The 24,584-nt window shown below is 40.8% G+C and overlaps 2 protein-coding genes and 1 pseudogene across 2 annotated transcripts; 2 read left to right on the forward strand and 1 right to left on the reverse strand.

Moving 5' to 3' along the window:
• Positions 1-127: 127 nt before the first annotated feature.
• LOC104609686 (cytochrome P450 81Q32 pseudogene) lies at positions 128-3,705 on the forward strand (annotated as a pseudogene).
• An 8,768-nt stretch (positions 3,706-12,473) lies between these two features.
• LOC104607408 (MFP1 attachment factor 1-like) lies at positions 12,474-13,236 on the forward strand. The gene has a single exon (XM_010273053.2). The coding sequence runs from the start codon at positions 12,489-12,491 to the stop codon at positions 13,056-13,058; it is 570 nt and encodes a 189-aa protein (XP_010271355.1). The 5' UTR covers positions 12,474-12,488; the 3' UTR covers positions 13,059-13,236.
• A 9,989-nt stretch (positions 13,237-23,225) lies between these two features.
• LOC104607398 (uncharacterized) lies at positions 23,226-24,407 on the reverse strand. Its single transcript, XM_010273042.3, has 3 exons — positions 23,915-24,407; positions 23,636-23,806; positions 23,226-23,498 (listed from the first exon to the last, which is right to left on the reverse strand). The coding sequence occupies exons 1-3, from the start codon at positions 24,254-24,256 to the stop codon at positions 23,445-23,447; spliced, it is 567 nt and encodes a 188-aa protein (XP_010271344.1). The 5' UTR covers positions 24,257-24,407; the 3' UTR covers positions 23,226-23,444.
• Positions 24,408-24,584: the final 177 nt, after the last annotated feature.

The raw sequence follows: 24,584 nt of genomic DNA on the forward strand, positions 1-24,584 counted from the left end.
CATGTATTTTTTGCTTACCGGAATCTTCATTTAATTCCTCTGATAGATATTGTGTCAAAATTTTCAGGCATCACAATTTCCTTACCGCTATCATGGAAATTGCATAAATATTTTATATACATGGGGAATGTCGTTTGGTTTGCCCTTTGCCGGGACCTACGAATGCACCAGGCACCACAAATCTAGGAAATTGGGCGGGTCCCGCACAGTAAAATATCTGGACTGGATTTGTAAGGTTTGCAAGATCCATGCCCATGCCACTTGGGTTCTTAACATGGTTAAAATCTCCTCGCTATTCGCTAATAAGTTTCTCTGTTTTCTTAACCGAAATAAGATCTTCTGCAACTATTAGTTGTCGTTTTGGTATTAATTTTCTTATACATGTATTTTATGCTAAAAAAATTGTAACATCCACAGCTTAATTATGTCGTTTTTACTAGTATTTTAATTTGTTCATTCTTATTATCGAATTATATTTTATGCAGTTCCACAATAGAACTGGTTAAAAGTTGTGTAGCCCCATGAAGAAAAAAAAAAAAAAAAAAAAGCCGAAATGCTAAATCCAAGGACAGATTTAAATCAAGCAAGAAAATGATACACAACGGGGGTAATCCATTCCCTTTCCCTTAACCCCCCAATCCCTGGTGGCAATGGGATTTGATCCTAGGTCTCAATTCCAAGAGAGTTCGAGAACCTACCAACTAAGCCACCATTAAGTTTGGGTTAAAATTAATCTAAATCAAAATGAATTTGAACAGATTGGACAATCCAGACATTGAATTGGATCGGTCCAAAACATTCATTGGATTGAATTAGACCTGGTCCATTTATAATAGATTCACACTGAACTGGATCGGATTGGACAAAATCCATTCCAATTGACACCCCTAGGAGGGTGCATCTTTATGTGAAAATCCAACACTATTTGGCTAAGAAAATATCAGTACTAAAACTAGAAGGGATAGGGTCAAAAATAAAGTCATACAAACCAACTAATAGTGGCTCACTTGATAAGATCTCTAACTTGTGGGACTAGAGATCTTGGATCAACTCCCAATGCCACTATGGTTGGGGGCTTAAGGGAGGGCTACCCCTGTTGTGTAGCCCCATGAGACAAAAAAAAAAAAAAAGCCGAAATACTAAATTCAAGGACAGATTTAAATCAAGCAAGAAAATGCTATTATCAGTTAAGCCCCCAACCATAGTGGCAGTGGGATTTGATCCAACGTCTCTAATCCCACAAGTTAGAGATCTTATCAACTGAGCTATTATCAGTTGGTTTGTATGACTTTATTTTTGACCCTATCCCTTCTAGTTTTAGTACTCATCATTTAAGTACACATATTTCTGCATGTCACTCATTTTCTGGACATATTTTTTGACTACCCAAAACTGTGCTCCATACAACATGGTTAACTTTACAATTATATCTTATATAATTTTTTCAGCTAAGATAGTGTTCGATTTTCACATAAAGATGCACCCTCTTAGGGTGTCAATTGGAATGGATTTGGTCCAATCCGATCCAGTCCAGTGTGAGTCCATTATAAATGGACCAGGTCCAATCTAATTTAATGAATGTTTTGGATCGATCCAATTCAATGTCTGGACCATCCAATTTGTTCAAATTCATTTTGATTTAGATTGGTTTTAACTCAAATCCGGTCCATTGACACATATATTCTTATCTTATATCAATGGACCACATATTGGCTTAATCCAACCAATCCAATATAAATTTGTTATGAACGAACCAGATCCAATCCAATCTAATAAATATTTTGGACCATATTGGTCCAATCCAATATGTCTTGTTGGCCCATCCAATCTGTCCAAATTGATCTTGAACTGAACGGGGTCTCTAATCCAAAACCGGTCCATCCAATTCTAATTTTAGGAGGTGCATCATCCTCAATTTACTTTTTTTTGTTTTGAACTATTAATTTAAGGTACAAGAGGTTACATTGAATTATTTCTTGGTTTTCAGTCCTAAACGTATCCTGATTCACACTCCTATAATTATTAAATTTTCATTCCATACATTCTATTTAAGTTCTTTTGAAACCTTTTATTTCTAATGCACTTGTTCTTATGCAGTTAATGCAACGTTTTAAAAAACGATTCAGAAATGGAATCTGATGGAGCGCGATCCGGTTGGTCCTACCTGTCAACGATCTTATTTTCTGACTGGAGCAAGTGGTGCCTGAAACGGGGAAAAAGCGAGTAGTCTCCGGGGAGGAACCCGGTGAGAGTGCTCTGAAGCTCAAGTTAGTATTTTCTCAAAGGCAAGATAAAAAACCAAATGGCGCAAAGTTATTACGTACTTCCATTCTTGGGGGGAAGAGGGCCTTTTATAACCACTTCGCGCACTCACTCCCAAGCTCCTTTCAGGTCGGGTATCATTACCTCTGCACTTTTTCCAGTTCGGGTGTCATCACCTCTACTGGGGCAGACAACCGCCACTGCTCTCTTTGTCGGAGCCGTCTCTGTAACTGGACTCCTTTGGTGTCAGGTACGGTTGTTTATTTCGGCGGTCTGGAGACGAAGTGCTGGAGTGGTGTGCGAGGTGAAGTCTTGAATTCGGATAGAAGTGTGGCCCGAACTGCCCTGGGGTGGGCCAGTTCGGGTTGTTGCCCTTTGCGTTTCTCGTAAGGGTCGGGGTTAAAGGGAGAGTTCGAGCTCTTTTTGGGGAGCTCGGACCGCGGGTTCCTCTTCTCGGAGCTCGTGCCTTGAGCGCATTGCCGTGCTGAGCTGTCGCTCCTGCCAGGTCACCCTCGGTTGCTTCCACGTGTTGGGTGGCCAAGAGGTTGGGCCAAATCTCCCTCCATCAGAATCGTTCTAGCCACTGGTTTTTGGGTTAATGGTCTGACTGTCCGGTTCGAATGGACGACCCGTTCTAACAATAAAATTATAAAATAAAAAATGGTCAAAAACCGTTGAACGGATCAACGATTTGACCGCCTGGGTCAATGATTTATTAACTTTTTCAACGATTTTTTATCAGATTCCAGGTTTTAGGTAAAACAAAATCGGTTGCCTGGACGATTCCCAGGCCGAACGGTCCAATTGTTCGGGTCAAAGGCGGTTCGAAAACGTTGAATTAATTTTTACTATGGGAACTGATACATCAGCACTCACCATGGAGTGGGCTACGTCACTTTTGCTGAATCATCCTGGAACACTGCTGAAGGCAAGGGAAGAGATCGACAACAATATTGGGGAAGGCCGGTTGCTAGATGAGTCTGATATAGCCAAGCTTCCGTATCTCAACTGTATCATCAACGAGACGCTTAGGCTTTACCCTGCTTCTAGTGATCTAGTGCCCCATGTGTCATCTGAGGATTGCACCATCGGTGGGTTTGAGATTCCTAGTCGAACCATACCATTGGCTAATGCTTGGGCTGTCCATAGGGACCCCAATCTGTGGGTTGACCCAACAAGCTTTAAACCTGAGAGGTTCCACGGTGTGGAATGGGAGAAGGGTGGATTCAAGTTCATGCCGTTTGGATTAGGGAGGAGGGTTTGGGTATGCGGGTTGTAGCGGAGACAGTGGGTGCACTTATTCAGTGCTTTGACTGGAAACGGGTTGGGCATGATCTGGTGGACGTGAGTGAAGGGAGAGGGCTTACCATTCCCAAAGCTAAACCCTTGGAGGCCATGTACAGGCCACGTTCAAACATGATGAAACTCCTCTCTCAACTTTGAAGCTTGTAGTCTACTTTTGGCTGTCCGTTTTAAATTTGTATTCTATCGGACAATTTCTCCCCTCATGTCACACTTAAACTGGTCATATGACTCGTATCACTTGATCCAACATCCTGGACTTCAGCCCATGTAGTAAAACAGTAAAACCTGAGCAGGTGTAACCCGAACTTGGCCTAACCCAATTTTAGTTTTTGTGCAAGTTGGGCTTGACTTTTTTGTTTGTTTGTTTGTTTGTTTCGGAATGGGCCTGAGTCCTGGGATTGAAAACTCTGATCAGACCAGGTGTTGGGCTGCGGGCTTTGGCGGTCCAAGCGTGATTCAACCTTCCCATGTTACTCTGATCCCCGATCAAGTTGGGAAGCTTGACGTTTACGTTGGTCAATTTTGATTGGTTCGGGAAGACTTCGGATCTCCTGCCCATGAGGACCTTGTCCACGCCTAGCCCACGCCTACCCACAATACATCACCCTTTGTGAATTAGAAGAGGATGAGATATTCTCCATGTGTGGCTGTAATAAACATGAACAGAAGATCTGGATTCGTTAGAGAATCGAGATTGACAGTTTTTTCTTTTTTTCTTTTTTTGTTTTAATTAGAAAAAGGCATTCAACAAGGAAACAGAAACAAGGTATACAAGATATAACACAACCAACAACAAACACCGGACACAAATAAGAACTAAAGCAACGTGACTAGAAGTACACTAACTAATCAATCACAATAACTACCCGATATAGACATTTTAAAATTAATTAAACAAGTCTGAGAATAAGGGGCCATTTGACAAATCTTTTTGGGGCCATCTTTTGGTAGCTCTGGCAGTCAAAAGATATATTGAACTTTTTCATGAAGATCTAAAACAGCCTGAAGCTAGTTTGGCTACCGTGCATATTTCCGTGTCTTTTTGTGCGAGAATAAAGTGAGAAAGACTCGAAAAGCTCTACTTGGAGCTTTCTAAAATCAATCCAAAATGGTCTTTTCAGCGCATCGACTTTTGACAGCTAGATTTATTATAAACCAAATGGGAAAAGACCGGGGTACAATTTGCCCGGTTTGTAAACAGCCAAAAACTGCACGAAAAGATGTGCCAAACGGGGTTTAAAACTTTAGAAATCTCACAATAAAGAGCTTCTACACTTCCCCTTTTATACCAAAAAAAAAAAAAACGAAAAAGAAAGCTTCAACAAAACTGCAAACCTATTTTAGCAATGGTATGTGCTCCATTATTAGCACTTTAGGCTGTGTTTGATTGCAATGCAATTAAATTTGCATTGATGCAAAACCATGGCAATGCAAATGATATGAGTGTAAATTCTGACTTATTTTTGTTTCAAATTTTAGCTTATTTTGTTTGATTGCAGTACAAAAGAAGTAAATTAAGACATGAAGCAGAATAAAGTAAAATCCAAAACAAAATTAAACAATAATTTCTATTTTTTACATTTGCACTCCCATGCATTTGTAGTAGTGCAAAAAAATTTGCACGGCAACCTAATACAACCTTAGACTCCGTTTGGAAAGAGTACAAATATAAATTTGTACAATACAAATACATACAAAATATAAGAATTTACACTCTACATATTTGTATTTGTATTCCTTCTAATCTGAGCCTTAAAAATCCAATGGAAGCTAATAGTCTCCCCACTCAGGCGGACTTTTGCCTTGAGGCTTAAGCTTAAGCCCTTATCAAAATGTGGTCTCTGCTTCATGCCGCAAGGGTAAGGCATAGCTTGGAGCATAAAAGTTGTAAGCCTCAAAAATCAATTATCATCATTTAATGATTATAAGCTTTGTTTATGGAACTTGAACTGTAGAATATTTATAATTATTAGTATTTTGTTTAAAGCTTATAAGGTAGAGCTTATAAACTTCTATCATTCTAGATGTTATATGCTATTATTATCATTTATAAACTTCAATTAATGCTATTCTTATCATTTATAAACCTTAATTAATTTTTTCTTAATATTTTAGCCTTATGCCTCACCTTTTTGGGTCAATACGTCTCAATTATTTCTTTAGTCTTTTAAAACCTTGAATATAACTCAATGTGAGATAAAATTGACTATTCAACAGCTGAATAAAAAGATTGATTATTTAAAAGAAGAAATGGCTTACATTGCTTTGTAAAGAAGTATAATGTTGGGTTCATTAGTCTCATCTTCTCCTTTCCACTAATCAATGTCAATTTTTTAATGGAATCAATTAGACTTAGTTTGGAAAGAATGCAAATACTATGTTTAGAAATACATTATACAAGGTTTTACACTGAACATGCTTGTGTTTGTACTCTTATTCCAAACTGAGTTTAAAATCCTTTATACTGCATTTTTAAACCTTGTATTTGTATTTGTATATATGGCTCAGTTTGAAAGGAGTATAAATACAAATATATATAATACAAGTACATAGAAAATAATACAAAATACATAGTTTCGCGCTCTACATTTTGTATTTGTATTTCTTCCAAACTGAGCTTGGAAGGAGTGCAAATACAAATATGCGGAGTGCAAAGTTTTGTATTCTGTATTATTTTGCATGTATTTATATTCTTTCTAAACTGAGCCCTACATATTTGTATTTGCACTCAGTTTAGAAACAATACAAACAAAAATATGTTCAATACAAATACATACAAAATACACTATTTTATATTCTACATATTTGCATTTGTACTCCTTCTAAACTAATAGGGATGTAATTGGATCGGATTAAGTGATAAACCTGCACCAATTCTTTATGATTGGGGTATGGTTGGATCAGTTTTAATTGTTTCTTGACTCATGTTTGGGTTGAGGTGGATCCATGGTGAGCCTGATCCATTAGGGTAGGGTCACGTACTGTGGACCTCAGATCCGATTCTGGCGGCTCCAAACCCATACCTGATCCAACCATAGACATCCCTAAAATAAACCATGACCCACAAATGCAAGGTTGCCCCATCTTCTGTGGGGCAAGGCATTTAAGTAGGTATTTGGTATCGGTGTTGGGCATGTGGAATTGTAAGTCAGATAAGGGTGCTTATTTTTTGTTTGAAAATGGTGGTGCCACATAGGCAATTTTTCAGAAAACAACATTGATTTTGATTGGTACTAGTGCTGATAGCAACATTTTCAACATTGATCTATATTATCCAACGTCCAAGATGATGCCACATCATTGCATTGTTGGTAGCAACGTGTCATTTTCTCAAAAAAGATCCAACGCTCACCCATATAGAATAAAGGAACATCAGTTTGACAAATGAGATTGTGCCACATGTATGGACAAAGAGTTAGATTACTGTACCGTCTTCTTTGATTTATCGTAGTATACCATGTACCAGTTTACTACCCATATTTACCCTTGCCATCATATTTAATAGGATTAATTACTTGGGCTCTGTTTGGTTTGTGGGATGGGGATGGAAAAAGGAAATATTCCACAAATATTCATTTTTCTCTCATTTGTTTTGAGGGAAAGAGAGGGATGGAATGAGAAAAATGTGGGATGTCAGATCCCAAAATGGTGGATTTGGGGTCGCACCAAAACCGTGCGACCCCGGTGGAAAAATGTGAGAAATGATTGTTCCTTCTCTCCTTCAGCGAAGCCAGCGACAACGACACCCCCTCTCCGTTCAAACCCAGAAACAGAGTAGCGGCGGCGACACCCCCTCTCGGCCACTCTCTTCCTCCCTCTCTCCTCTCTTCTTCTCTTTCTTCTTTTGGGTTCGCAGAACTTAGATCTGGGTTCGCAAACACAGATCAGAGACACTCCCTTCCTCCCTCTCTCCTCTCTTCTTCTCTTTCTTCTTCTGGGTTCGCAGACACAATCACATACACAGATTTGGTTTCGCAGACATAGATCTAACTCCCTTCCTCCCTCTCTACTTTCTTCTTCTCTTTCTTCTTCTAGGTTCATAGACACAATCACAGACACAAATTTGGGTTCGCAGACATAGATTTAACTCCCTTCCTCCCTCTCTCCTCTCTTCTTCTCTTTCTTCTTTTGGGTTCGCAGACATAGTCGCAGATACCGATATGAGGGGACACGCAAATCTATCGCTAACTTGCAGCAGCGGTGACGAAATGGAGCGTGAAAGAAAATGGGGGAAGAGGGGAAGAAGAAGGAGAAGAGAGAAGAATAGTGGATTGCTTCGTAGTTGCCGCTCTGTTTAGATCTGCGCTTCTCTTCCTAGTCCGATATGTTCGGTCGAGAGGAGAACGAGGATGAATAGTGGATTGCTTTGTAAACTTCTCCCATTTTTTACATTTTCTCATCGCATTCTATCCCAATAAAACCAAATAATGGAAACTTAAATTTTTACATTTTTTCATCACATCTTTTCCCATCTTACCCAAATCTTCCCACAAACTAAACGGAGGCTTAAGGTATCTCTAAGTTATCTTATAAATGCTTAAAGACCCCTAAAATTTAACAATCTACCTAAAATGTCCTTTAAAATGACATAATACAACATACACTACCACTCCATTAATTGCCCATCAGATTCTGTTTACATGTGACGTTTTTAATTTTGAAAACCCAAATTTGCCCTCACCGGTTCCACCGTCCTACCTCTATGAAGGTCTGGACCCTAACACGTTGCAGTCATTGGAATTGGACATCACCCTTATAGAGTTTTTAGGTGTCTTGTCGCCCGTTGTAATCTTCCAATTGTATAAAAAAAATTGTTCTTACATTCCATAAATCAATGCCAATTTGGGTCAGAGAAGAAGCCAAAAGCTTTGAAGCTTTGAATAGACTAAATTTGTTCCACCAATGTTCTTATTCTGTCAAGGTGGAGAGCAAAAGTCAGTAATGGAGTGTAAAAGCTTTGAACCTCTGAACCTTAGACCACGGTTCTCGAGCCGTTGTTGATCTGAACCGTTAAACTGTTTGACTTTAGAATCATCTAGACAATTGGTTTTATTTTACTCTAAATCTTGTTTCTGGTCAAAAGCTGTTGAATCAGTCAATAATTTATTGATTCTGGCAGTTAAATCGTCAACCCATCAACCCATTTAATGATGTTTGATTGTTTGTTATTTTTTTGTCAAAATGGGCCTTCTATTCAAATTAGACAATGGAATCATTAACCCAAAAACCGATGACCAGAATAATTCTATTAAATTGTTTTTTAAAATCATAACTTAGACAACCAGGGTAATGATTAGGACTGTTCACAAAAATGTAGAAACCAATCAAATGGATCTGACTCGATGGTTGGTTTTCAAATATGTTGGTTCGGTTCCGATTTAAAAAAAAAAAAAAGAATAGAACCTGAATATTCGATCGGTTCAATTCTGTTGGTGTTCAGCAAATTCTATTGACATCAACTCTAGTCTAGAGTTTCAAAAGCACTCCTTCCTGGGTTTCAGAATGTAGTAGACCTGAACTGACTGACCGTTGTAGTGATTGGCATGGTTGATAATCACGTTATCGCCTTTTCAGTAATGGGGAATGGGGATTTCTTTGCAAACGCCTCCATCCTCCATAAGGCACGTCTCCATTTTTTTTTACAATTTCCATGAACCATTTTTCTGAATATTAGTTTATTAGTTTTTTTTTTCAAATAATTTCTTTTTGCATAAAACAACCATTTGTATAATTTTTTGTTATGTTGTTCATGTTTATGTGATATTATTTCTTATGATTTCATATAAAATTCGTTCTGTGATAATTTTTTTGTATTTGATATAACACAAAAACAAAATAACATGAAAATTCCATTAAATGGTCGTTGATATTGACATAAGTTCTTTTGATTTTTTATTTTTGTTATTGAACGGGTTTTTGATACTTAAGACTCCGATTGGATGGAGTATAAATACAAATATGCACAGCATAAATATATATAAAATAATATACAATACAAGGATTTGCACTCTATACTCCAAACTGAGCATAACGATCAATTTCAGTTGCCTCGTGGTCAACCTGATAGTATGGATTCGGTTGACATAATTAAGTGAAACTGAACGGAACCTACCAAGACTACAACTATAATTGATGCGGTTGAGCTCCAAATAATTCAGCTTCCTTGAGCTTTGGGGTATTTAGCTTGTAATCCTCGAAACATCATCAAATTAAGAAATTTATTTTGATGGTTTCTCTGTGTTTTTGAATCACTATTGATTTGGCGGTCAGATCATTCAACCTGAGAATTGTTTAGGCAATCTGTTCTGTTTTATCTTTAATCTGATCCTTGGTCAAAAATTATTTATTTGATCAGCAACCTGTTGATCTAGGCCATTGAATCATTGATCCGTTCAACCCATTTGACAATTTTAATTATTTTTATTTTTATTTAAAATGAGCCATCCATTTAAACTAAATGGTCCAACTGTCAACCCAAAAATCGGTGACCAGAATAATTTCAATTCGGTTTTTTAGAACTTAAATTCTATTATTAATATATATATATATATATATATATAAGAGATGCCTTCCGTATCATAAGAAGGTGCATGAATAGGACTGTAAAATAGTTGATCGTCTAACTATTGTGTAGCCAATGAGCCCCAAATCGATCAAAACCCAGTGTTAAAAATAGATGAATGATGCAGTTTTAAGTAACCCTTGTACAGTGAGTCATGTGTCGATCCTTTGCTGGATTTTCAGATCACACCGCCAGCTTTAATGTCTCGATAGAGTATTCGGTCCCACAAAAGTTGAATCACGTGAATGGTGACAAGTTTTGACGCGAGAGATGCGGGATTATTCTCATGAATCGTCTGATCAAAGTTGATGGATTCAAGATATTAAAGTTGAAGCAGTGCGGAGAGGGTAGGTTAGAATGTTTCGACAGAATTCACATTGCATAGAAAGAAGGTTTGAAAGATAATTAAGGGTAAAAGCGTATTTTTGTCTAATTTAACGGCACTGCGTAACGGAAACGTTGAGGGTTATTTTAATTAGTTTTTGAATTTCAGGGTTCCTTTGAATAATTGTCAGAATAGTTTAAAATACTTTCATTTAATGTAATTAACCCTATTTAATAGTACAATAAAAAAAGAAAAATTCCCGTACCCTGTAATTTAGGCCGAGTGTTAATTTAATACCCAAACTTTAAAACCGATATCCGAACTTTTATTTTGTAACAATTTAGTCCGTCAATTATGCATATCACGTAGCTTCATATGGGATTTAAGACTTTTAAAAATTTAAAAATGTTAAAATTGCCCTTAAACACTTTTCGTCAAATCACCAATTCATTTTCAAACACTGTTCATCTTCATCGAAAAGTAGAGTGACGACAGAACCCATTCTGCATTCCTCAACTTCTATTCGCTCTTCCGGTGGCAAATCTGAACCCGCGATGGTTTCTCTGTCGTTTCTTCTACCTCCCTCTTTCTCTCCCACATTCTCAATATTCTCTCTTTCTCTCTCTATGCCACCTCTATCTCCTGTTTATAGTCTCGTCATCGTCACCAAGTTGGAGTGGAAGTTCAACCATCGAATCATCATCTTCGATTTAGCTCCAGATCACTGTCACTAGGTAGTCTCTCTCACCATAGTTGCTGGCCGTATCCCGGATATAATTCCCAATGGAATAGTAGTCATTTGGGTGGCCGGCAGGACTGGTAATGAAGCATTTGTAGAATCAGTTTCGTTCTGTAGATGATGAGCAAACCAATGACCACGACTCCGGCGACGTCTACAACGGCGATTAACACACAACTCTGTAGCCAGCTACCAAACTCAGCCTTCCATTTTAGCAACAACCCATCACCGCCACCACCATAGTTTCCGGAGTTGTTAGGGAACTGTATCCCGAGGGCCCGAGTAACACACAACTCTGTAGCGAGCTGCCGAACTCAGCCCTCCATTTCAGCAACAACCCGTCACTGCCACCACCATAGCCGTCGGAGTTGTCAGGGTGTTGTATCCGGAGGGCCCGATAACACACAACTCTATAGCGAGCTGCTGAACTCAGCCCTTCATTTCAGCAACAACCCATCACCGCCACCACCATAGCCACATCGGGGAGCTGTATCCGGAGGGCCCAAGTAACATATAGCTCTATAGTGAGTTGCCGAACTCATCCCTCCATTTCAGCAACAACCCGTCACTGCCACCACCATAGCCGCTGGAGTCGTCAGGGAGTTGTATCCGAAGGGCCCGAGTAACACACAACTCTGTAGCGAGCCCCTCCATTTCAACAACAACCCATCACCGCCACCACCATAGTCGTTGGAGTCATCAGGAAGTTGTATCCGGAGGTCCCGAATCTTATTGAATCTCTTGAGAAATTGTACGGGAAAATAATGAAAGGGAGACCCATCTGAGATGCTCTTCTTCTAATTAGGGAGAAGGGTCCGTTGCAGGAATCGAAGAGAGTAACAAAGGAGTTTACCGCTGCAACTCCTCTGTTTATTATCGGAAATGATGATGAATAGCAAAGAAAGAAAAAGGAAGAGAACGATGAAAGTGAAGAGGGAATGAGAGATGTGAGAAAAGAGAGAAGAAAAAAAAAAGAAGGAAGAATAATGGCCGTGGCAGTGAACAATAGTCGAGAGCTTGAAGAGGATGAACAGTGGCAGTGAACAATAGTCGAAGGAAAAACCGCGAAGGGCATTTCTAGTTGTTGCTAATGGTTGATAAAGTAAATTTGATGAAACTTGAAGGGGATTTATGTCTTTTTTCATGACACTAATGATAGGTAATAAATTGAAAAATTCGGGCGTTATATTGTCGCGTTTTAAAGTTCGAGTACAAAATTGACACTCAACCTAAACTACGAGTACCAATCGGGAATTTTCCCTAAAAAATCCAACTATATATTTAAGAGATACAAGATGGTTTGTTGTATCAGACATCAGTTTACAATTGCGCGTTTTGGTTGGATCGTGTACACTGCATTCGCGATGAGCGACAATCAAGAAGAGAGCGTAGTGACAGAGGAGGCGACTACATTGGCAGAATCTGAAGCACCCCAACTGCAACAACAAGAACAAAGTGATATCATCAAGAAAACCGAGAAGATGCACATCTCGTTGAGCATTTGGCCTCCCAAACAGAGCACCCGAGATGCCGTCATCAGCCGCTTAGTCGAAACCCTATCAGCCCCTTCCATACTCTCCAACCGCTATGGGTGCATGCCGGCAGAGGAAGCCGCTTCCGCTGCTCGCATCATTGAAGAAGAAGCCTTTTCCACCGCTGCCGCTTTGTCCACCGCTTCAAATGCTGCCCAAGACGATGGCATTGAGATTCTTCAGGTCTACTCCAAGGAAATCAGCAAGAAAATGCTCGAAGCCGTGAAATCCAAAGCTCCGGCAGCTTCTCCCAACGAAAACCCATCTCAGACACCAATTGCTGCCCCCGCCACTAGTGATGAAATCTCATCTGTTAAAATTGAATCTTCGTAGACTTCAGTATTTTTCTTATGGGTCAGGGGTTCTACTTTTTGTTATTGATATTTGTGGTCATCGTATTGCACTGCTCTTGTTTTGAGATCTCTTTTTATGGGACATGGATGTCTTTGGCCATTTATATCTTGCTGTAATGATTGCATTAACCTTGGTAGAGATCTGCATCTATGCTTCAGTTATTGTGTTATCTGGTGAATCTTTAATTACAGACCATATGCCATTAACATCATAGCCCTTCACCCCCTTTTCTACACTCCACTTATCATTCCACCAGCCGTCATGGACAAACAAGATTACATTTCTCACAGTAGAAAGTGCCCTCTTTTTTGAAACAGAAAATATGTAACACTAATAGTTATTAGATACTGGCTTTACCTGCCACATAACTCTTTGGTCACTCCAAAAACACTTCTAATTGTGGTTTCCTTGGTGCTGGGAACACCAATTGTAGGGATGGATTTTGGAGGCAATAAAAGATATATATTTTTTTCTCTTACAGAAGAGTAGAAGGAAGTTGCATCGTCAAGGTTGAAGAGCATAGCAGCGGAAAATTAACAGATTGTGACATAGTGGGCCTAGAAATAAGGAAAAGAGAGAAAATTGGTGCTTGTCAATATTTTGACAGTGGAAGGTGACTAATTTTATAGATTTATTCCATGCCATCTTACTTAATGGGGATAATGGATTCAAACTTAATGGAAGTTCTTAACTTTTCAATTCAAAATAGAGGGAACAGAACTAGGAAAGATAAGAATGGATTAAGAAAAGAATATGAAAAAAGGAGAAAAGTTAGAAAATAAATTGGAGCAAATTTAAACTTTATTTTTTTCCTTCTCATGCTAAATTTCCTTGATTGTGCACTTAGATTTGGTCAAGAGGTTGTGTTTCAAAAGTCAAATTTCAAACCTTTCCGAGAATTTGCATTTCCATGGCAAATCTACCTATAGAAATTGATGAAAAATGCAAAAGATATCCAATGTGTCCTTTCTCATGCATCTAAGAGTGCCAATATGCTGACTTCATCTTGAGCATCATGTTACAGGAAGGTTCATTCCCATTGTCAAGTATCAACAAGACTAGCCCATTATATTTTTAGTTCCTTGGTTACATTGGGTCTTAACATTTAATGGCTTTAGATCTGGTATTGAATATTACTAGGTTATTGGAATTCCCAACTGCATCTATGATATATGATACCTTGATACCTGTACTAGGGTTTTTTTTTTTCTTGTGTTGGACACTTTAGTTTAAATTCCATATCTGACACTGTGTCCAGCCATGCCCTTGCCGAATTTGGGTAGCATATCTTACAGACATTTATTACACAGTTGGTGTTTTAGATTATATATTTTGAATTTATCTTGAAGTGAAGAGTGATTATTTGGTAAATATGGTCAAGACATTATCGTAAATTTGTCAGTAGAACATCATTGCAATGTCATTGAAGATGAGAATTTACATTTGTATTATTTTCTTTTCTAAAATTCGACATATGGAATGATTAGACTGAATGACAATGCATAATGGTTTTGCTGGTTCTTGTTGTTGTGTTAGCTTTGGTCAAAGGAATTCTGAACTTGTTTTTGGCGTGGAGATGATGTGTGTATTCATGCCTTATTTATCTGGTTCTTATAATGCGAAACAAATATATCTTGCATCATCTTGTCTTTCTTATACAGAAAGATAAGGTAAGTTTTCAGCTATAACAAGTTTGTGTTGTTCTTATGGTTGTTCTGCATTAGTTGCTTTCTCATCATCTAAGCCTTATGTTTTGTTCTTTTTAGTGGGCGCTGCTTTAGGTTCCTTGTGATTTTGTAGTTCAAATTGATGGGAAGCTCTCCCTCCCCTTTTAATAGCAAAGTTTCTTATAATCATTCAAATTAAAAAATAAAAATAAAAGAAAACATCTAAGCCTAGTCCCACCTACATGGGTTTCAGTTACATGAATCTCATTCCTTCATTCTGTTCTGTTCAGTGCTATGACTGTTAAATCTTGGGCCTTTAACTCATTTCTCACAACTCCCAACCCATGTCCTTTTTGATCTGCCTTATCTGTTTTAGTCCTATGAACGTGTCACAGGTCACTTCTGATTGGTTTAATAGAAGTATGTTTATACTCAGCCATGATATTAAGATGCTGCTTGAGCCTTGAATGTGGCATTGTTTATAACAAATCAAAGTTTTCCTTGTTGGGCTACCTGCTCATTTGCTGGTTTCCTAGAGTGTCTTTTTTGGTAATAAATAAGATATAAAACTTTATTCATAACAAGAGAGAAAAAAACAAGGATAGGTGATAAGATATCCCCCAAAGAATAAAAAGGAAACTTAACGCCCTCCCACAAACCTCTAAGGGAAGATTCCACGCCTTACTCTGACCCTCAAACAAAATAAAACACTTGAAATGTTCATGTGGTTTCCTTGAGTGTCTGAGCCACTTATCTCATTTGGCAAATGGGGTTGAATGTCTGGATTGTGGTTGAGACATATTCTGCTTGACTGAACAAGTTTAGTTAGCACTGGCAAACTTCTTTGAATCTCCTATAAAGAAAACATTGAATTACTTATCTTTGTTTTTGGCAAGAAAAAGGAGGGGATTGCCACCAATGATGGGGTTAAAATGTAAGGATAAATACACCGGGGTATGAAAAGAGCTAGGATGGAGATGGTACCATGTGATTTGTTTCTATAGATTTCTTGGAATAGCTGAATGAAGAAATATTAATTCAACAAGATAATAGTGATTAATAGGCACTTAGCAGGAAGTAATATGCCGGTATGCCCAAGTAGAGATGATGAGGATAGTTAAAGGATCCAAGAAAATGCTGATTGACGAAGTATGTGTTATGGATGCCTTCCTCGGGAAGACGTACCATCGCCGCCGGCAGCAACAGGCCCCGGGCCCACCGCCAGCAGCAGCAAGGATTCAGTGATGCTCATCCTACCCAGTTCGGCAACGACAGCCTTATCTAGATTAGATTAGCTCATTTTGCTTGTTCTTATCTCTTATCTTATCTTGTTAATAGCTTATCAGATTAGGATTAGTTTAGCTTATCTTATCTTGTTAGTAGCTTATCAGATTAGGATTAGCTTATCTTATCCTTAGCAAGATAGAACTGGAAGTCTCCCTATTCAGCAAGGAGACTCCCCTTGATTAGGACTCTTGTAATCTCCTATTTAAGGAGACCCCATTATTGAATGAGATATCAAATTATTCAGTCAAGAGTGAGTTAGGAGAGTTGGTGATCTCTTGGACAAATCACCAAAGGCGCCAAGATAGGTTCATCACGAGCAGGAAGGAACAAGGGAAAACAGGAGGTTTTCCCCGTGGACCGACCCGTGACGAGATCTTATTCCCGGGCCCTCAACAACTTGGTATCAGTGCAAGGCGTCCTGGGAGATTTGGAGTAGCTACCTTCCAGGGTCCATGATCTCGAGCACCAACTCGTGGAGACCAACTCCAAAGTTCGTGAGATAAAAGGTGAAGTGCGAGAACTGCGGCGACTAATGGAGATGTTTCTTTCCAGCAGGGAAAGGAACTCTGACGGAGGGACAACAGCTAACGACCGCCAGCCAGATCTGCCGGAGTCTTCCGGCGAACAGCAGTCCGTCAGCCATGGAGCAGCCATCATCCCCAACTACAACAGGCTGGAGTTCCCATCGTACAACGACAACGAAGACCCCCTAGGCTGGCTGTATCGCTGCGAGCAGTTCTTCCGGAATCAACGGACAAACGACCAGGACAAGGTAAGCCTAGCCGCCTTTCATTTAACAAAAGAAGCACAACTTTGGTTTTATCGGTTAGAGCAAGAAGAATCCGGGCTCAGTTGGCCCCAGTTTAAATCCTATTGCCTTCTTCGGTTCGGACCCCCATTGACCAGCAACCCACTGAGCGAGCTAATTAACCTTAAACAGACCAGAACAGTTGCTGAATACCTGCGACAGTTCCAAACCCTCCTCGCGAGGGCATCCTCCGTGCGACCAGATCAGCAAGTAGATATGTTCACAGCAGGGTTAGCAGAACCCCTGCGAGTGGATGTCGAGATGCAGAATCCCCCAAATTTGGTCACAGCCATGAACTTAGCCCGCGCATTTGAGCGCAAGCTGCAGCTTAGCCGCGGAATTTTTAATGTGGGTCATCCACCGAACTCGTGGGTGCCCCCAAGACCAGCAGCAACGACCCCTTCTTCTGCTACCAGCCAGGAAATTAAGCCTCCCACGCCCACCACCTCTAGAGCAGTGACGAGTACAGGCAGTAACATGGTCACTCCTCCCATCAAGCGCTTGACCAGGGCAGAAATGGCAGAGCGCCGAGCGAGAGGTCAATGTTTCAACTGTGATGACCTCTACTCGGCAGGACATAGATGCAAGAGGAGGAAGGGGAACCCTTCACATTCGAACCAGAGATCTCTTTCCATGCGATCACCGGTATTAAAACCTCCCAGACCATGCAGTTACAGGCACAGATTGCAGGTCAGCCGGTGCGCATTCTCGTCGATTCAGGGAGCACACACAACTTCATAAGTGAACATGCAACCCTGCAGTTAAAACTACCAATGGAACTCCGACCACGACTACAGGTAGCCGTCGCAAATGGTGAAAATGTTCACAGTCCAGGGATTTGTAGGGACGTCCCAGTACAGGTCAATTCTGAACTAATTTTTGTTGATTTATTTGTACTCTCATTGGATGGGTTCGATATTGTTCTCGGGGTCAAATGGTTAATTACCCTAGGCCCGATTTTGTGGGACTTCAGCGCACTCACCATGACCTTCCACCTGAATGGCAAGCAAGTTTCATGGCACGGTTGCAGGGTTAAAGAAAAGACACCGCAGGTTCATGCACTCTAGACAGAACCGACAACCATGGAAAAACTTCTCGCCGAGTTTTCAGATCTGTTCCAGGAATCGAAGGGCCTTCCCCCTTCCCGAGGTTACGACCATCGTATTCCTTTGGTGGCGGGTTCAACACCAGTCGTTGTCAGGCCTTATCGCTACCCTCACTTATAGAAGGATGAGATAGAAAAACAATGTACAGCGATGCTAAACCAAGGGATCATACGCAAAAGTCACTCCCCCTTCTCCTCGCCAGTTCTGTTGGTGGCGAAGCAAGATGGAACATGGAGGTTCTGTGTTGACTATAGAGAACTCAATGACTGGACGATCAAAGATAAGTTCCCTATTCCTGTTATGGACGAACTGCTGGACGAGTTGCATGGTGCCCAGTATTTCTCTAAGTTAGACCTCAGGTCCGGATATTTCCAAGTTCGCATGGCTCCTGGTGACGTGAAGAAGACTGCTTTTCGCACCCACCATGGCCACTTCGAATTTTTAGTCATGCCATTCGGACTCTCCAATGCACCATCTACATTTCAGGCACTAATGAACGAGGTATTCCAGCCCCATCTGCGTAAATTTGTTTTAGTTTTCTTTGATGATATCCTCGTTTACAGCAAATCATGGGTAGAGCATGTCCACCATCTGAGGACCGTTTTCGTACTCCTATGCCAACATAGCTTATTCCTGAAACGGTCCAAGTGCTCCTTCGGGGAACAACCGGTTCTTTACCTTGGCCACATCATCCATGGTCAGGGTGTAACAGTTGACAGTTCCAAGATTCAGGCTATAACAGAATGGCCCAAACCTTAATCCGCCAAGGCCTTACGCGGGTTCCTCGGTTTAACGGGTTACTACCGCAAATTTGTATAGAACTATGGAGTGTTGGCAGCCCCGTTAACCAACCTGTTGAAGAGAAACTCCTTCCGGTGGGACGACGTAGCTGATGAAGCTTTTCTGTCACTGCGAAATGCACCGTCTTCAACCCCTGTCCTGCAATTACCTAATTTCGCCCTCGAATTTACAGTCGAGTGCGATGCTTCCGGAGTGGGTATCGGGGCTGTACTACAACAGCTAGGGCACCCGATCGCTTTCTTTAGCCGCAGATTGGCCGACCGGCATCTGAAGCTTCCAGCCTATGAGCGCGAACTAATCGGCCTTGCCCGAGCCATCCAACACTGGAGGCCGTATTTGTGGGGACGGTCGTTCATCGTCAAAACTGATCATTACAGCCTCAAATACCTGTTAGAGCAGTGTCTCACCACTTCCCCTCAGCAGCATTGCGTTAGCAAACTGCTCGGTTTTGACTTCCGGGTGGAATATAAGGCGGGATCCTCTAATCGCGCAGTTGATGCCTTGTCTAGGCGAGAAGAAGACGCGGTGGTTCTATGTAGCATTTCTCAACCTCGGATCTCTCTGTTTGACGACATTAAGAAGGCAGCACCACAGTCCCCGGAATGGTCGCTCTTACTGCAGAAGATCCAGACCGGCACGGCCGACCCCGATTGGTCACTACACGACGGGTTGGTACTGTATAAGGGACGAGTCCATCTTCCAGCAGACTGCCCGTTGATTCCCACCATCATCACCAGCATCCATAACTCCACCCATGAGGGCATTCAAAAAACACTACACCGCGTCCAGACTGATTTCCATTGGCGAGGTATGAAGACTTCTATTCGAGATTTTGTCCAGAATTGCTCCACATGCCAACAGCACAAATGGGAAAACCTACACCCGGCAAGCCTCCCTCAGCCCCTTTCCATCCCATCGCAGATCTGGGCCGACATCTCCATGGACTTCATTGAGGGACTTCCCAAGGTAGGGGGCAAATCAGTTCTCTTTGTGGTAGTCGACCGCTTCTCTAAATGCACGCACTTCATTCCTCTATCACACCCGTACAGTGCCACTTCTGTTGCCCTCGCCTTCTTTACACATGTCTTTTGCTTACATGGGTTGCCGGAATCCATCGTCAGCGATAGAGACCCCGGTCTTCACTAGTGCCTTCTGGAAAGAGTTATTTCGACTACACGGCACCACCCTGGCCTACTCATCAGCTTACCAGCCACAAATCGACGGTCAGACGGAAGTGGTTAACCGCACTATCGAGTTGTACCTCCGCTGTTTCGTAGGCGATCATCCTCGACGATGGTTGGAATGGCTTCCTTGGGCCGAGTACTGCTACAACACAACCTACCATTCCTCCCTCGGCATGACTCTCTTTCTTGTCGTTTACGGCAGGGATCCTCCCTGCTTGCTGTCCTACGAGCCCGGATCTACTCGCTTGGACGCAATTGATCACTCCTTACAGGACCGCGACGCCCTCCTCGCCGACGTCCACATTCGCTTATAGCAGGCCCAGCTCCGCATGAAGCTCCACTATGATAAGCACCACCGGGAACTGTCGTTCGATCCAGGACAATTTGTTTGGTTGAAGCTCCAGCCCTACCGGCAGCACTCCTTGCGCCACAAGGCTGCCTCGAAACTGGCCCCTAAGTTCTATGGGCCCTACAAGGTTCTGCGATGGATTGGCAGTGTGGCCTACCAGCTGGAATTGCCAGAGACTAGCCGAATTCATGATGTCTTCCACATCTCTTTGCTGAAACCATTTACGGGTGTTCCCCCGGACCAAGTTCCCTCCTTGCCACCCTTGAAAGATGGCAAAATCGTCCCCCAGCCTAAAACTGTCACCCGCTTTCATTTCAATCGTGGAATCCTTGAAGTCTTGGTGGAATGGTGTGATCTACCACCAACAATCCCATTGCCAGAGTTCCATGCCACATATCCAGCTTTTGAGCTTGAGGACAAGCTCGTAGTCCAGGAGGGGTGTAATGTTATGGACGCCTTCCTCGGGAAGACGTACCATCGCCGCCGGCAGCAATAGGCCCTGGGTCCACCGCCGGCCCATCGCCGCCGGCAACAATCCCATTGAAGTCTTGTTGCTTGCCCTTCAAAACTCTTCTTCCTGTGGTTATTATTTGAAGCAGAATATTAACCAAACAAATATTTGGCACAATAGTTTGGATGTTACCTGCAAAAGTTCTATTTCATAAACATTTGCTTATTTTGCGCCGGGGGGCAACTAAATTGGTCCCTCCAACCTGGTGTTCTTATTGTATCATATATTAAAATTATACAATGGCCTTGAGGTTGGGCGATTCCGTGTAGTTTCTGAGAGCCTTCTGGTTGGTATTTCCAAGGTAGCATATTTGTCTTTCTGAAAGAATATTCAAGAGGCATGCATTGAGGTAATTCTTCCGAAGGATTTGAACAAGAAAATCTTATGCTTTGTGCATGTACTTAAGGCAGCTTGCCAGAAAACTTGTTTCTTTTCTTTTCATTTCCAGTTGGCATTTGATATACTTTGTCTATTTTATGCTATGGTTCAACAGGTTCAGTAATCTTTTGAAAGCCAAACCAGCTTGATGTGGTCTAGATGGATTTTCTTGTTTCTTACTAATATCAGAAACACAATTTTAAGACTTTTTGAGATATGTATGCGAAACACCAGTGTAGGGTGGAATAATTAAGGTAATATGAACATGGTAGGGAAACCCAAATAAATCTAAAATTACATCAGTAATGAAAAGTTTAAGGTTTAACTGACCACAAATGAAGTATAAATACATGGAAAATGCATATTTTTAACAACTTGTGTGAGGGAATATCTTGGAAGTTGCAATCAATATCCTTAACACGAACCAATTATAATTTACATTTGTATGCAGAATGGATGTGCATAATTTATAATTTCTAGTTATACGTTGTAAATACGTGTGCTCCATTCCAAATAATTTATACAACTCAAATTGCTTAGATACTTGTATTCCTTTACCTGCCAACTATTTTAGGAACTGATGATGATTCGCATATTGTATTAGTGAATGATGATGTTCCCCTCACACTCAAAGTGCTTTATTAGCGTGCACGTGAGATATGAACTAATGATACCATGTACTTCTAAGAAACTTTTAGCATGTAATCTTTCCTACTGGCTCTGGTTCATACTTCATAGTGTTGGAAGCAATAAACATTGTATTCCCTTTTTGAAAAATGGAACCAGGCTCATGAGTTCTTCTGTCTGTGGTCATGCATTTGAAACATTCTTTGATATTACAGAACCACTAGAATTGAAGTTGCACCATTTCTATTTCTGATTCCAAGAGAATCAGTTGAGATTTTCTAAGAAATATTAGATAACAGTGATAGTTTCCAAGTGTTTGCATGTGCCGCTGGTCCCTTATTTAAATCCCAAAATTTTCTCAAATTGCACTAATGAGTGTAAAGTTCTGCTCCTGCTTTTCCATTGACGAGAATGGTGGGAATTAAGCGAACTGATGTATTGAGAGGAATGCACTTTGCAGCGAAAGCTTGAAAGTTAAAATGCGGATTCAAGTTGTTACAGTTTATTGATTCTGGTAGTCGAACAATGAAATGTTTGTTGTTTCTGGTAATTTTGTTTGCTGATCAAGTCATTTCGATTCGTATGGATAATAAAATTCCCGATTACTACCCTGTACTTTGGGCCTAGTGTTATTTTGATCTCCAAACTTTAAAATGCAATAATTCAGTACATCCAGTATTTCAAGTGCATTTCAAGTGTTATTTAATTCTTTTATCAGCCATTTAAACATTGACAAAAAAATGAATAGTCTCAAATCTTTACCTCTTCTATTCAAAAAAATTGGTCTGCTGACTTCAACTTTGTTGAATAGAAGATGCAAGGATTTGGGACTGTTTATGTTTTATTAACATATAGATGGTTAATAAAGAAAATTATGACATTTGAAGGGCATTTGTATATTTTCAAATGTCATTTAATGACTTGTTAATGATCGATACTAAATTGACACATTTTGAAAATTCCAATGCTGAATTGTTCTGTTTTAAAATTTAGGAACCAAAGTGACATTAGACCAAAAGTATAGGGTATTAATCAAGAATTTTCCTTAACAACAACGCCTTATAAGTACATCTCAGTCATCGGGAGATGTTCCCATTTCCCCATACATGGTTAGGATTTGCTTTGGGGTGCCCCCTTGCACTAATGCGAACTCTTGGCTATTGCTCCATAAAACAGTGACACATCAGTACTACATCAGAAAAAATGATACTCTAGGAAACGTCTATTTGTTTGAAATAACTTTTTTATAAAAAACAGTATTTCAAGTCATGCCTCGAAAATCAAGAAGCATGGTTTGAAGCAAAACCAAATTTGATATTTTCTCTCCAACAAAAAGGTGATGTGTATGGGTTGAAGATTATCGGGAAAAGTTGAAGTTGGTCGCCTTCGTTCGATCGATTCTATACGTATGATTAGAACACCAAACAGTAATAATAAAGCGAATAGACTATATGCATACATGATAAAAAACACTGCAATTGTCACTTACAATTTGATTGTATTTGCTAGAGTAGTGCCTCAGATCGAGACAATCCCCATTTATTTCACATGGAAAGGCACGCCACTATTTCTCTTCACTAATTAATAAGCCAAAAGTAATTTTTTCCCTACCCGTCTCCTTCCGATAGATCCAGGGTCTACAGTACACTACCCATCCACCAAACTCTCGCTCCGACTAGGCTTCGACGAGATGAAGGTGGCCTGGTCAAAGACTCAAAAGGAAAATAACAATATAGAAAGATTGATAGATCTAGAGCAAGCAAAACCCACGCACGGGGACGGGGGTTTGGATATCTAGTAGATTGAACTTTGAAGAAGACTCAGAAGGCTTGTATTACCTCTTCTCGCTCTTCTCCTTCAGCGCTTGGGATCCAGTCGTTTGTTGCAGGGTTGCTTCTGAATCTCATACTCGTCGTCTCTCTTCTGCTTATTCCCTCATGACCCCTTTGCAGCTGAAGACCATATCCATCTCCACCTCCTCCCACTACCCTTATAAACCCATTCCCTGTCTGCACGCACAAGGCACAACCCCCCAAGTCCCAAAACTCGTATAAGATTACATCAATAGCAATGATCTCTTTTCTTTAACAACAAAGGAGATTGATCAGGAATGTTACCGTGTGGTGCTGTTTGTCGATGGAATTAAATTCCTTGTAGTACTGGGTCTCCACAAACTCCTCTTGCACTAATGAAGCTCCTCCCTCTTCGACAGAGACAGGCAAGGATTGTGACCGAAGAGAAAGAAACTTGTCGAGTTCAGGAATGTTACCACCGTCCGAATCTTGAAAAGGGGCGGTTGCGGAAGTATCGGCGGTTTCGCTTCGGTTGGGTTTGATGGGCCGCTTGGGCGCCATGAAATGAAAGTGAGCCCTGATCTGATCAGCGATCCTCAGCTGTTCATCGGCGTCGAGAACTTCGTCGCTCCGGCTAGGCTTGTTCACCACCCACTGCCCGTCCATGGTGTGTTAGGGGTATTGCCCAGCTAATGTCAACCAACGTGGAATTGAAACCTTCAACTTCTAAGTTCTAGCTAGCAATACCCTATTTATATTCATTCAATTATTCATCCTGAAATCTAAAAGCAAAACAGGATTCTCCTGTTTTATGGCGCAAAAACTATGGGCGAGGTTAAGGTAGAACAAACCAGTATGGTTTCCCGGGGCCGGGAGGGATTGTTGATGTTGTGGCAAACGCAGGAATTCTTAAACCGGATCAGACCAAAAGACCTATCAAATGGCCTAAATGGTTCGTTTTGACCACCAGCAGGGGTCCGCTTGATGATCAGCC

This window comes from Nelumbo nucifera, chromosome 5, assembly GCF_055504915.1.
Source record: "Nelumbo nucifera cultivar China Antique chromosome 5, China Antique-T2T, whole genome shotgun sequence".
Taxonomy (NCBI): domain Eukaryota; kingdom Viridiplantae; phylum Streptophyta; class Magnoliopsida; order Proteales; family Nelumbonaceae; genus Nelumbo; species Nelumbo nucifera.